Source organism: Sabethes cyaneus, chromosome 3 (genome assembly GCF_943734655.1).
Source record: "Sabethes cyaneus chromosome 3, idSabCyanKW18_F2, whole genome shotgun sequence".
Lineage (NCBI taxonomy): Eukaryota > Metazoa > Arthropoda > Insecta > Diptera > Culicidae > Sabethes > Sabethes cyaneus.
In genome coordinates, this window is record NC_071355.1 from 47504434 (window position 1) to 47517539 (window position 13106).

At 44.8% G+C, this 13106-nt stretch overlaps 1 protein-coding gene across 1 annotated transcript in view; it reads right to left on the reverse strand.

Moving 5' to 3' along the window:
• Nucleotides 1-13106, reverse strand: part of LOC128739552 (uncharacterized) — a gene marked incomplete at its 5' end in the record, with an annotated part of 421627 nt that overhangs the window by 12599 nt on the left and 395922 nt on the right. Inside the window, 3 exons of the mRNA XM_053835046.1 lie at nt 3-2617; nt 10602-11066; nt 11130-11336. Of these exons, the coding sequence (XP_053691021.1) occupies nt 3-2617; nt 10602-11066; nt 11130-11336 (3287 nt within the window). The remainder of the gene's footprint in view (nt 1-2; nt 2618-10601; nt 11067-11129; nt 11337-13106) is intronic.

The following is a 13106-nucleotide window of genomic DNA, read 5'->3' on the forward strand; positions in this document are numbered from 1 at the left end:
ACATTTAAAAACACCTTCCCTTGGAACGGTTGACCCTCCCAGGTCCACCCGTTACTCCAGCGTGGCACACTGTTACACTTTCTCGGTACAATGAGCTCCTCTATTTCGGTCGTCAAACGATACACACGATGACGCTTCTTGGTGCTGAACTTTCTCGACTTGGACTTCGATCTCGACCGTGCGTTACGTTTCAACACCGAAGTACCCTTTTTGGCGAATCGTTTGGCCAACATAATCTCCTCGTCTTCGTCATCATCATCCACCGGCCCCAGATTGCCGTCGTCGCCACTAGCCGAAAGTTCCGGCACAGTCGCTTGTGCGGGTTGTTCTAATGGTTCTTCCTCTGCGATTGGATTCTTATTTTCAACACCACTACTGTTGTTGTTATTGTGCCTGTTGATCATCGTATTCGTGTCGACGCTCATCATATCATCGTCCACCAGTACCGTAGCGGCATCGTCAAAGTCCATTTCACGGTCGTCTACGCTCGGGATCGGCTCGATCGCATTTATTTCTGAAACATTCAAATTTGCAGGCTCCAGTTCTACCGCGTGCGGAAGCGGCGTTGAGGTAGCTCTCTCCATTTCAATTTGTTTTTGCGCTTTGGATTTCTTTTTGCTACACTGCTTGTGTTCCTTTTTGGGTTTCTTTTCCTTCGGTTCCGAAGGTTTTGGTTGGTGTGGGTGTTTAACTTTCAGTGCTTTATTTGTGTCTCCAGCAGCGGGGTTGGGTGAATCGTTTTTCGCAGGAGGAGCCTGTTTGTTGTCCGACTCAACCTGTTCCGACTTTTTCGATCTGCATTTGGCTTTTCGTTTGTCGAAATCAACGTCTAGGTTGTCAACTTTTTTCGCCTTCTTCGATGAGTGCTTCTCATCGATGGTACCCTCCCTCTTTCCACGGTTCTGCTCTGACTGTGATCGACCTTTTTGTAGTTTAAGTTTCTTGATGAGACGCGAATTTGGTGTAACTTCGTGACATAGAATTTCCGGTTCAGAGAAGTATCCTTTGGCAACCAGATCGATCGTCAGATCGACGTTGGAAACGGGTCGCGGGCGTTCGGCCATTTCCTGTGCAGTTTCTGACAGTTTCGTACTATCAGCCTTTACCGGTGGAACTTCTGGTTCTTGTCGTGAATTGTCTGGAGTAGTAGTTTTGGGAGTATTCTCATAGTTATCTTTTGTTGGCGTCGAAGTTTCTGATGTTTTGGTTGTTGCTTGTTGGGATGTGGTTGGATTTCGCGGAATACACGATGGTCGTTTGAAGATCCTTCGCATTCGGTTCGGTTGTAGCATTGTGCTGGATAGTTTCTTCAGATGTTTTAACTGTTCGGCACCGAAAACACGACGAGTTCGCTTCAAAATTTTTCTAGGTTTCATTGGAAGTAGTTTTCTTCTGGGCTTCTTTTGTGTTACCTCCTCTTCCTCATCATCTTCCTCATCGTCATCGCTAAGTACGGTGATCGTACTTTCTTCGTCCAGATTTGTACGTTTGATCAGATTCTTATAGCTATTGGGTGGTGATTTTTTCGGCGTGGCCTTCTTACATGCAACCAGCAGAGGTCTTCGCTTCACCATAGATGCTGGGATATCAGGTAGGACACTATCGACTAATTGTACTTTTTCATTACTAATACTACTGTTGTTGTTATTATTATTGTTATTACTGCAACTATCACTACCTGTAGTCTTACTCGTTACCAGATTACCTTCCGCGGTTAAAATATCAGACAGGAGACATTTCTCGTCAAGCTTTTGATTCTGGACAAAACAGCGATTGGGTAGCAGAAGCTCTGTGACTAGTTCTTCCTTTTTAATCAACGCCTCGTCGAGAAGCAGATCCGGTGTCATGGCAGGACCGTTCTCCTCAAAGTGTTCTTTTTTGCAGGATACTACAGCGGGTAGTTCCTGCTTGACTTCGGTAATCTCTTGCTTTACCAGGGCGGTTGTTATCGGTATTAGTTTAGGAATGTTTTTGACCGACTTTGAGTCGGCATCAGGAGTAGGCGTCGAAGGTTCTTCCTTGACTTCGGTTAACAGCGGCCCGGTTGTCGGAGTATAGTTTTGCAGCGGATGCGTTGGCGGAGGTGCCGACGGACGATGCTGCTGGTGATAGTGATGATGGTGCAGGTGGTAGTTCTTACTATACAGATACAGGTCACTTTCGGGCTTAACTTTAGGTGTTCTATTTGGTTCCGCTATTGTTGTGATGCTGCTGCTGCTGGTCGTGTTAGTGGTGTTGGTGATGGCGGCACTACTACATGCGACGCTGGCCGTTACGGGCGTCACTACAGCTGGCGATGGAGATACGTGGCACATGGACGTTTCGACTTCGGCTGGGCACACAATGGGAGCGTGAATATCCGGCGGCAACGGTGAAGAAGACGTGGACGAACCGGAGGAGATCATGATGGGCTCGCAGACGGTTTTGTAGTTGCTGCTGCTGACGGTAGCAGTTTGGGCGGGAGCGGAATAGACCGCCGCCGAGGCGATATGATGGTTTTGGGTTGATACGGTGGCTACTGGGCCCTTACTGGCCTTGATACCAATAAGGGACCCAGCATTGACGTTTTTTGGACACGACTGCATCGGACAAGGACAATTGGTCGTGTAGTGTGCATCTGAAACGAGACGGCAAGCGGTTAGAAGAAGTTACGCTAGGCTTGGTGCAACAGGTGCGAAAGATTTATGATCATGATGATGGTACACAGAAAAACCACACAAATGTTTTAAACGTCAAAGTTTATCGATCAAAAGAATAAAAATCAATGTTTGTTGAATAAAATTGAGAACAGAAAATCAAATGTTATGACAAGATGTCAAAATTATCAGCGGGGACTGTAATGCTCAGGTTGGTCGACTTTGCCGCCTCCAAGAACATGGCCATACGTAGTACCTTCTTCCAGCATAACCTCTATCTTCGGTACACCTGGAGATCACCCAACCAGACAGAATGACAAATCGACCACGTTCTGATAGATGGTTGACACTTTTCAGACATTATCGACGTCAGAACCTATCCTGGCGCTAACATTGATTCGGATCACTACCTAGTGATGGTAAGGATAGGTCAAAAACTATCTGTTGTGAACAACATACGATACCGGCGGCCGCCACGGTATAATCTAGCGCGACTGAAGCAACCAGATGTCGCCGAAAACTACGTGTTATCTCTCGAAACGGCGCTACCGGAAGAGGGTGAGCTGGATGAAACCCCTCTTGAGGACTGTTGGAATGCTGTAAAAACAGCCATTAACAGCGTAGCGGAGAACGTCCTAAGTCGTGTGGCACTGAATCGACGTAACGAATGGTATGATGAGGAATGCCAGCAGATATTGGCTGAGAAGAACGCAGCGCGGGTACAAATGTTGCATAGAGCCACCCGTCAGAATGTGGGGTCAGAAGCCCGACTCTTCAAGGAGAAGAAGCGCCACCAAGAGGAGAAGGAGTGCGAAGAACTCGAACAGCTGTACCGCTTTCACGACATGTGGAAGTTCTATCAGAGACTCCACGGATCTCGCAAAGGCTTTGTGCCGCGGGCCGAAATGTGCAGAGATAAAGATGGATGTATCTTGACTGACGACCATGCGGTGATCGAAAGGTGGAAGCAGCACTACGATGAACACCTGAACAGCGTGCAGGCGGAAGACCATGATAGCGGCGGAGGAAGTGACCACATTGGAGTAGCAAGCAACGAAGATGTGCCACCCCCATCGATAAGGGAAGTTGAAGAAGCCATCCTGCGGCTGAAGAACAACAAAGCAGCGGGAAAGGATGGCATTGTAGCGGAACTTATCAAGTTGACCGGCTGTCTGCACCAACTGATTGTCAAGATTTGGGATACGGAACGACTACCGGGAGAGTGGATAGACGGGTTTATCTGCCCTATCTACAATAAAGGTGATAAGCTGGATTGTGAGAACTACCGAGCGATCAGTATCCTGAATGCCGCCTACAAAGTGCTGTCCCAAGTCATCTTCCATCGACTAACGGCAATAGCCAATCGATTTGTGGGAAGTTACCAGGCCGGCTTCCTGAAGAGTCGGTCTACAACGGATAAAATCTTCATCCTGCGGCAGATCCTCCAGAAGTGCCGCGAATTCCGAGTCCCCACGCACCACCTGTTCATCGATTCCAAAGCCGCATATGATAGCGTAAACCGACAAGAGCTATGAAAATTTTTGGACGAAAACGGCTTTCCGGGTAAGCTTACTAGACTTATCATGACTACGATGGATAGGATCCAGTGCTGTGTGAGAATCTCGGATGGATTGTCGGACCCATTCGAATCTCGCAGAGGACTTCGACAAGGAGATGGTTTTTCCTGCCTTCTATTCAACATTGCGCTTGAAGGTGTTATAAGACGAGCGTCGATCGAAATGCGGGGCACGATTTTTAATAAATCTAGTCAATTTATTTGCTTTGCTGACGACGTGGATGCTGTCGGCAAACCATTTGAGGTAGTGGAAGATCAGTACATCAGACTAAAACGCGAAGCAGAGAAGATTGGATTGAAGATAAATACGTCTAAAACGAAATATATGCTGGCGGGCGGGACCGAGCGCAACAGGGCCCGCTTGGGCAGTACCATGGTAATCGACGGGGATGAGTTCGAGGTAGTCGACGAGTTCGTATACCTTAGCTCACTGGCAACCGAGGACAACAATACCAGCCGTGAGATTAAAAGACGTATTATCAGCGGAAGTCGGGCCTACTACGGAATCCACAAACACTTACGGTCGAACAATCTGAACTCCCGTACAAAGTGCACACCGTACAAAACGCTAATTAGACCGGTTGTCCTCTACGGGCACCAAACGTGGACACTGCTAGAAGAGGACCTACGAGCACTCGGACTTTCCGAACGGCGGGTGCTGAGAACCATCTTTGGCGGAGTGCAAGAGAACGGTGTATGGAGGCGAAGAATGAACCACGAGCTCGCGCGTCTCTACGGCGAACCAAGTATTCAGAAAGTGCTTAAAGCTGGACGAATACGTTGGGCAGGACATGTTACTAGAATGCCGGACAACTATCCTGCAAAAATGGTTTTCGCATCGAATCCGGAAGGAATAAGATGAAGAGGGGCACAACGACTGAGCGAAGTGGCAAGACCAGGTGGAGCCGGATCTGACGAGCACTGGGTGCCCGCGGAACTGGAGACCTGCTGCCATGGACCGAAATAGATGGAGAAATTATACTGCGCAGGCCTTGTCGTAGGACGTTAGGCCAATTAAGTAAGTAAGTAAGTAAGTAGAGGTACAAATGTTCAAATAAAATGGAGAACGTGCCACCCGAGCCAAAAAATTCGGAAGTAAATAAGTAAGTAAGTAAGTAAGTAAGTAGGTAAGCAAGCTAGGATACAACAGGGCCATCGCAAGTCACGAGTACGTGACCCAGTAAACCACAAATCGTATAATAATGTGTGAAAATCATCTTAAATATCGCTAAACAAACTCGAAATCGTACATAAAGCTTAATAAAGCGCACCCTAGTTTACATTTATTCGTACAAAATGATAGAAACTGATTCACATACGATTTTCGTCACAGAATTATATAGCATTATGGAACTAATCATGTTGAGTCGGATTTCATCGTATACAAATACTTATGAATGTGAATTGTTTTCATATAATTTGCAGTACGTATATCGCCTCCAAAACAGACGCATATGCTGGTTTCGTGCATCGAATGCGATTTTTCTAGATATATAGATATATATCGGTACATACAGCACTCGTTCGCTAATTGCACGAATGATGCGATGCGATTAGCGAATTGCGTTTTTTAATTGCACGATGGTTGCCAATATTTATTGTAAAACGTGATGCGTTATCACTGTAAAGAACTCTTCACATGCTTTCACACGTACGCTAAATTTTGGGAAGAACATTTAAATTTTTACAAACGAACTAAAAGTTTAATGAATATGTGTTCAATTAGTCAAAGTTTAGCCAGATTTGCATGAATTTGTTTGTAATGTATCTATGTAATGCAGAGATAGAGAGTTTGCATTCGGCAACGCTGCATTTTTGTTTATAGCAACCACCTGGAAAACCACGTGTAGTTTGACAGATAACTGTTTTTTAGTTGCACGATCGTGCAACTAGCGGACGTGCAATTAAAAGACGGTGCGGTTAGAGGACGTGCAATTAGCGCACGAGTGCTGTATATCATATTTGTTACTTTGATATACGTACGAAAATGTTTGCTGGGGAGTGTCATACCTTTTATGACATCGATCGCTAAATGTGGCTTGGGTATTTCTTTTATTTGGGTTTTATACACTAGCCAGACAACTAAAGCAAAGCAAAGCCTAGGTGCTACATTCTGGTATCGAAGCTTGACCTTCTATTTTTATACGACAGACTTCGCTGTTAGTGTGCAGGACAATTGCAGGGCCAGTTGCTACGATCCTTTTGACTCTAACAGCCTCTCAGAGTCGGGATTCGAACATACGACGACTGGGTTATGAGACCAGCGTCATACCTCGAGGCCAGCTAGGAGGCTAACCGGACAACCAAGCCGTGTAAATCGGCAGGGACTTGGGATGAAAGTGATTTGGGAAGATGATATTTGAAACAGGGCCGTGCACTAATTACGTAAGGCATAATGGGGGGGGGGGGGGGGGTTTAGCGAAATCTTACAAAATCTTATTTGGGGGGGAGGGGGGGTTTAATCATTTCTTACGTAAGATTTTCACTCACGAAAATAATATGAAAAATTCATATTTTTAATAGCAACTCATGTTACTTGTTACAAAAATTTTAAATTGATGAATTTAGTTGTGAAGTGTTGAAATCCTTAGTGCTGCAAGGAAATGCGTAGCAACCTGCTGAGTATTTTAGCTTTGCCCACTCAGCAGTTGGCCTACTTGTTCCAGAGCCATCTGATGTCATCGGTTTATGTTATTATTCCAACATATTTTGTTGCAATTGCCTATCCCAATCCAGCAAGGCAGCGGCAAAATCCCTTATGATATCACGAGAATCATTTTTGTTTAAAAGTAGCTTATTCAACTGATGAATAGCTGTACCAATTGAACAAGTGCTTGATATGCTGCTATACAACAAAAATGTTTCTTGGGATGTATTGTTCTTCTGTTCCCAAAGATCATGCCTGCCGCATATGACCAGAGTGGGGTCAATATTTTGCTTCAAAGAAAACCGCGGATGGTCGTTACAGATCTGTACATTAGATGCAACGCTGTGTCAATTCCAACATAAGACTATGTTACATGTCATCTAGAAGAGGCAAAGAAGTTCTTTGTACGCTACTTGACGACGTGTTCAGACGATTTAGAGTGGATCAATGCGAATTAAGTGAACGCTAGTGAGTTTCTGAGCATACACCAACATTTATTGACAACCTTAATGCTGAAATACTGTTCGTGAGTGGGCCATTAAGGGATTTACAACAGATAATTGATATTGCGTGTTTTTTATGAATTTGTTTGAACTTTGGTTTTTATGAACTTGTTTGAACTTTATTGACTGTTTCAATATTTTTTCAATGTCTAACTTTTTAAATAAAACTTGAATTTTGATGTTTCAAAAAATTTTACTAAGATTTGTTATAGGATCTTATATAGGAGGGGGGGGGGGGGGGGGGGTTCAAAAATGAGGAAAAAGACCTTACGTAATTATTGCATGGCCCCAAGAAAGTTTTGGGAAAAGTGATTTGGGAAGAAAGCGATTTTGGAAGGAAGAGTTTTTGGAAGACAGACATTTCGGAAGAAAAAGATTTTGGAACAGATTTGAGAAGGCAGTGATTTTGGAAGACAGATTTTTTGGAAGAAAGAGATTTGAGAAATCAGAGATTTCGTAAGACAGAGAAAAAAGAGACTTTGGAAGACAGGGATTTTGGAAGAAAGAGATTTGGAAAGACTGTGATTTGCGAAAAAAACGATTTTGTAAGAAAAACATTTTGGAAGAAAGAGACTTTGGAAGACTGGGATTTTTGAAGACAGTGATTTTGGAAAACTGGGATTTTGCAAGAAAGAGATTTTGGAAAAAAGAGATTTGAAAAGACAAAAAGTTTTTAAGATAGAGAAGAAAGAGACATTGGAAGACTGAGATTTTGCAAGAAAGAGATTTGAAAAGACCCCCAAACTTGCAACAAGCTGTGGATGCAGCGTACACGCATCTTAAGAAGAAAACTACAAGGATAGCGCTTATCGTAAATTCTACCGAAACAAAACTTTAGAACTTCGGGGGTAATAGATGGAGATTCTTTTGAAGTGGTCCATGAATTTGTTTACCTTGGTATGTTAGTGACATGTGCACCCCTATTCTGTATTTCGAACGAATCTTTATTTCGTTCGACTTGTTTCGAACGAGATGTTTTGCCCATTTGATTTTGCTGGCGGAAATTTCGTTCGAAAAAACTTTCGTTCGAAATACCACTTCGTTCGAAATATAGAATAGCGGTGGTGATGACAACGATGTGAACGGTGGAGTAAAAAGGCGAATAGCAGCTGCCAACAGGGCCTTCTACGGATTACGTAGCCAACTGAAGTCCCGTAACCAGCATCTTCGTACAAAACTCGCGCTCTATAAGACGTTAATTCTCCCGATGGTACTCTACGGCCAAGAAGCGTGGAAGTTGAAAGAAAGCGACCGACAAACTTTTGGTATTTTTGAGCGTAAGATCTTGCGATCAATTCTTGACGGCATATTAGACGAAGGAATGTGGCGCAGGTGCATGAATCATGAAATATACCAAGTATACAAAGATGCGGTTATTGTGAAGCGAGTAAAACACGGCCGGCTATAATGGGCTGGCCACGTAGCAAGGATGCCGAATGAGAGACTAGCAAAAACAATATTTAGCAGAGAACCCGACAGAGACCAACGACTTCGAGGCAGACCCTGTACCCGTTGGATAAGCACTGTCGAGGTGAGTGCTAGAGCAGCGGGTCCTAGGCGCGACTCTGCGACTGGAGAGCGGCAGCCTAGAACCGAGAAACGTGAAGACGGCTCCTGAATTTGGCACGGAACCTTTGCAGGAGAAAAAGTCTTCGTTTCACTAGTTGGCACTAATGGCAAAAAGCTCAATTTTGAAGAGCACAAGACTTGAAAACGCCTGAACCGATTGGTGTTAAAATTTGCATGCAGGAATTGTTGGGGCCTGGGAAGATTCTTATGATAGTTTGAGACTCATTACCCCCCTGAAAAAGGAGGGGGGGTCCCCAAATGAAACACAAATTTCTGCATAGCTTGAGAACTAATCAAACAAATGGAGTCAAATTTAGCATGTGGACGTTTCTGAAGACTATACGCGCCCTTGCCGTGTTCGAGCGGAAAGTGCTGCGGACGATATTTGGCGGAGTACAAACTGAAAGCGGAGAGTGGCGGAGGCGTATGAATCACGAGCTACAGGCACTGCTTCGGGAGATTCCCATTGTACATCTAGCGAAAGTTGGCAGTCTACGGTGGGCCGAACACGTCGTAAGGATGCCGGACGACAGTGCGACGAAAATAATCCTATTCAACAGCCCCATCGGCACCAGGAACAGGGGAGCCCGATGAGCACGATGGCTCGACCAGGTCGAAAGCGATTTGCGGCTTCTGAGACGACTAGGAAATTAGCGACGGGTGGCCCAAGACCGAGTTGAATGGAGACAAATGCTTGAAACAGCACGAGCCACCCCGGCTCTATGCTGAAGAAGAAGACAAGAAAAGTTTATTTGGTGGTTCTAGACCCCTCTCCCCTCTGGAATATGATCGAAATCACACATTCGCAAACGAAAATGTTTTTTAAAAAAACTCATTCTGTAAAACAACAAGCAATAAGCACACAAGTTCTATTAAAATTTCATTCATTTAATTACAAGCGAAGCAACGCTCGGACGGGGTTCAGCTAGCTAAGATATAACAAATTTATGTGCTCTAATAGACAAAAATCCTAAATTTTTGCTGAAGATTAAACACTGTGACTTCTGAGCAATAGGGCGGAGTATCGTGATGCAAAATCAGCTTTAAAGTAAGCGCGCATATGGAATCCTAGGTGGCGTCTAAATAAATGAGCTCTGTTGTTTTACAATATTATTCCTTTCTTCGTAAATTCAATAGTATCCCGTGTTTTTTTGTCTTGGCAGGACCCACGAAAAGTGTAATTTTTATATGCAACATAGAAACCAGAAATAGAGGGTAAAGAAATTCAAATTTGACCTGCAATAGAGAAAATTTTTAGTCTATTCAGTGCTCATGACCGACACAAAAATATTATTGATTACCACTCTGACTTGTTAAATCAAAAATGTTTGTAAATAAATTTTTCATCATATTACATCTTAAGTGACTATCATATAAATATGCAGCCTGACAAAACATAGACCGAAAATTTGAATAAATGGTTACAAACTAAAAAATAGAAGAATCAAATGTCAAATCTCAATATACATAGTCTACAATATACCAAAATCTGCAACGAGGGCGACAATAACAGGCTCAGGAACCTGATTACGAACGGAAAACATGCAATTTGGTCACTCTCGAAAATAACTGATAACTCGCCACTCCGGAACACTTTAACGCTTCCGATGAACACGAACACGCGCACAGCTTAGGTGAGGTGAAAAAGGTGATTTCATACATTGGCTTACCCATATACGGTGGAGGCTGCAGGTTACGGGAGTAACACTGCCCACCGGGCCCCGGCCCGGGACTGCCGTACCCAGGGTACGGATACGGAGGCGGACCGGGATAGTGCTCCATGTGCTGGGGACCCTGCGGACCGGCAGGCACCAGCTGGGCACCGGCAGGCGGTGGCACCGGAGCACTCGTTGGAGGCGGGGGCTGCTCGTACATGTGTTCACCTGGACCGGGCGGTCCCGGGTAGTACCGCCGGCTGGGGTAATACTGGGCAAACTTTGGATAGAAATGCGCCGGCGGATACGCATGAGTATAGTACATCTCCGGCGGGTATTGGCTGTACGGCGGAGCCGCGTAATAATTCGGCGCCAAATGCGGTGGCGGTGGACAGTGCATCTGAACCGGACGGGGGTAGATGTTGGGTGGACCGGTCGGACCGTACCGGTAGGGTTGTGACCGACCGCTTAGGTCACCGCCTGTAATTGAGGGAAGTATTTTTATTAAAGCCGTTTTAGGATGCTGAAAGTTCATCAAATTACCTGTCAGTAGTACATCGCTATCGGTGCTATCCGCCGTCGATGACGACGGTGGCTGCTGTAGTGATTGAACTGGAGAGTCCGACTCAGGGGGTTGCTTGGTCACGGTGCTGCTGCTCGAGCTGTGCTGAGAGGTGGAACTCGGCGGACCCTGCGGTGGCTGTGGCAGCAGATGAGGAGATATCAACGGACCAGCCGGTTGATAATAGCCTGGAAAGAAGCGAAGAACGGAAAGATACACATCAGTCGAACGATAAGAACGTAATTTGACGCAAAGTACGTGCGAAACAATTTTTCACCATTGAAAGTTTCAAGTTTAAATGGGTTTTAAAGTATGAATGTTAGTATAAATTTCATGTTTGTGCAGAAAGAGCTACTGTAGCAACGGTAAACGGCAAACTATTTCTTCACCAGATACTAGACGGTAGAGAGGGTAGTAAAGAACCTAGAGAAAAGTGACGGTAAGCCATTTCCAGGGCATTTAATAATTCAACTTTGCCCTCTGTTCAACCATTCTAGCACTGTCGAGCAGGGGGAAAAGTGCACTCGTGCTTTCCATTTTCGCACAGAGTAAATTTGTCTTCATTTCATTCGCAGATTTTATTTGCTGCCTTCTGTTTGCTAAATACTACCGCAGTCTCACTGCCTGGAAGGGTTTATTTATAATTCCGGACTATATTTAACGTTTACAGCTGCCTTTTTCCGAAACGATAATACCCGGTGCGGAAGGCTTAAGTGGCTCCTCTGAAGTGATCCCTCAATCATCATCCCATTAACAAAAGATATAAACTCCCTTAACCAGCCGTATACAGCCGATAATTTTGACAGATGCCAATCCCATAACCCTATCCCACCGCACCAATCATCGCAACCATCGCATCGGCCGGATTTATTCACACCGCCCCAATCGGCGGAGCGTTAAATGATTTATGATCAATCAAGGGTTCATTTCCCTTCATCACCTTTCAGTCAATTTTTTCCTTCGCTTTCTCGTAAAACGGAGTGCCACATAAAGTAGCATCTTACGGACGCGTGTAACCTTTTCTTCTTTGATCTGCGCTACTGCGGATGCTGCCGGAGGGTGGAGTGCGCGGAAACAACCGCCACTGGGTCGCGCATGAGAACGATATTCCCTCGATTAGGTTTTGATACGATCTGATCAAATTATACACACATTCCGAAACAGGCAAACACACACACAAACTTCGGTCCTTACTGGGTACCTGAAAGAAGAGAAAAAAAACATCCGGTAGAAATCGAGGCCGTCAGAGGGCGGCGCGCCGGCCGTACGCTTTCGGCTTAACCATCATCGGAGCAGCGGCAGCGCAAGTTTGAATCTTTGCGCGGTGCGTACGCACCACCGATTAATGTTCTCGAGCATACCAACCATCCAGTTGGCATAATTGAAAAATTATCGCTACTACGTGCTGGTTCGTTTGTGCCATCGTCAAGCACTTCGCTTCATTTCAGAGCAGCATAGCTTTGATTTGTATGTACAGTACATAGAGAGCGCTAACCACGGCTGCCGCGGTTGCTTCCGGCACGGAATGGGATTAGCCGCTAATAATGATGCAAATTAGCTAATGTTCCTGTGCTTGATTTACTCTGTGCGTTGCTTGAAATCGGGGGCTACTACTGTGGGTGGGCTTGTGCGTTTAACTTGTGCTTGAGGATTTTATTAGCTCGTTTGTTTGCTGGTGTGTGTTTTTGTTTTTCATCAAAATAACAACACTTATTAGAGATTTAATGCAGAAAGTCCACCTCGTATTTCCGAAACGGAAACTTTTTATTCACAGTTTTATCAATTTAATCCGGTGAGGCAATTCGAGTTTTCTCTAACCATAGGTTTTTATACTATCGCTTTGCGTGTTAAACTGCTGTCAACATGTTTTTGACAGTAATTGAAAATAATCATACATCCAACCAATGAAAGTTATTTAATTGATTCCTAGGAAGTGGTTTATTCGTGATGATTTTGAT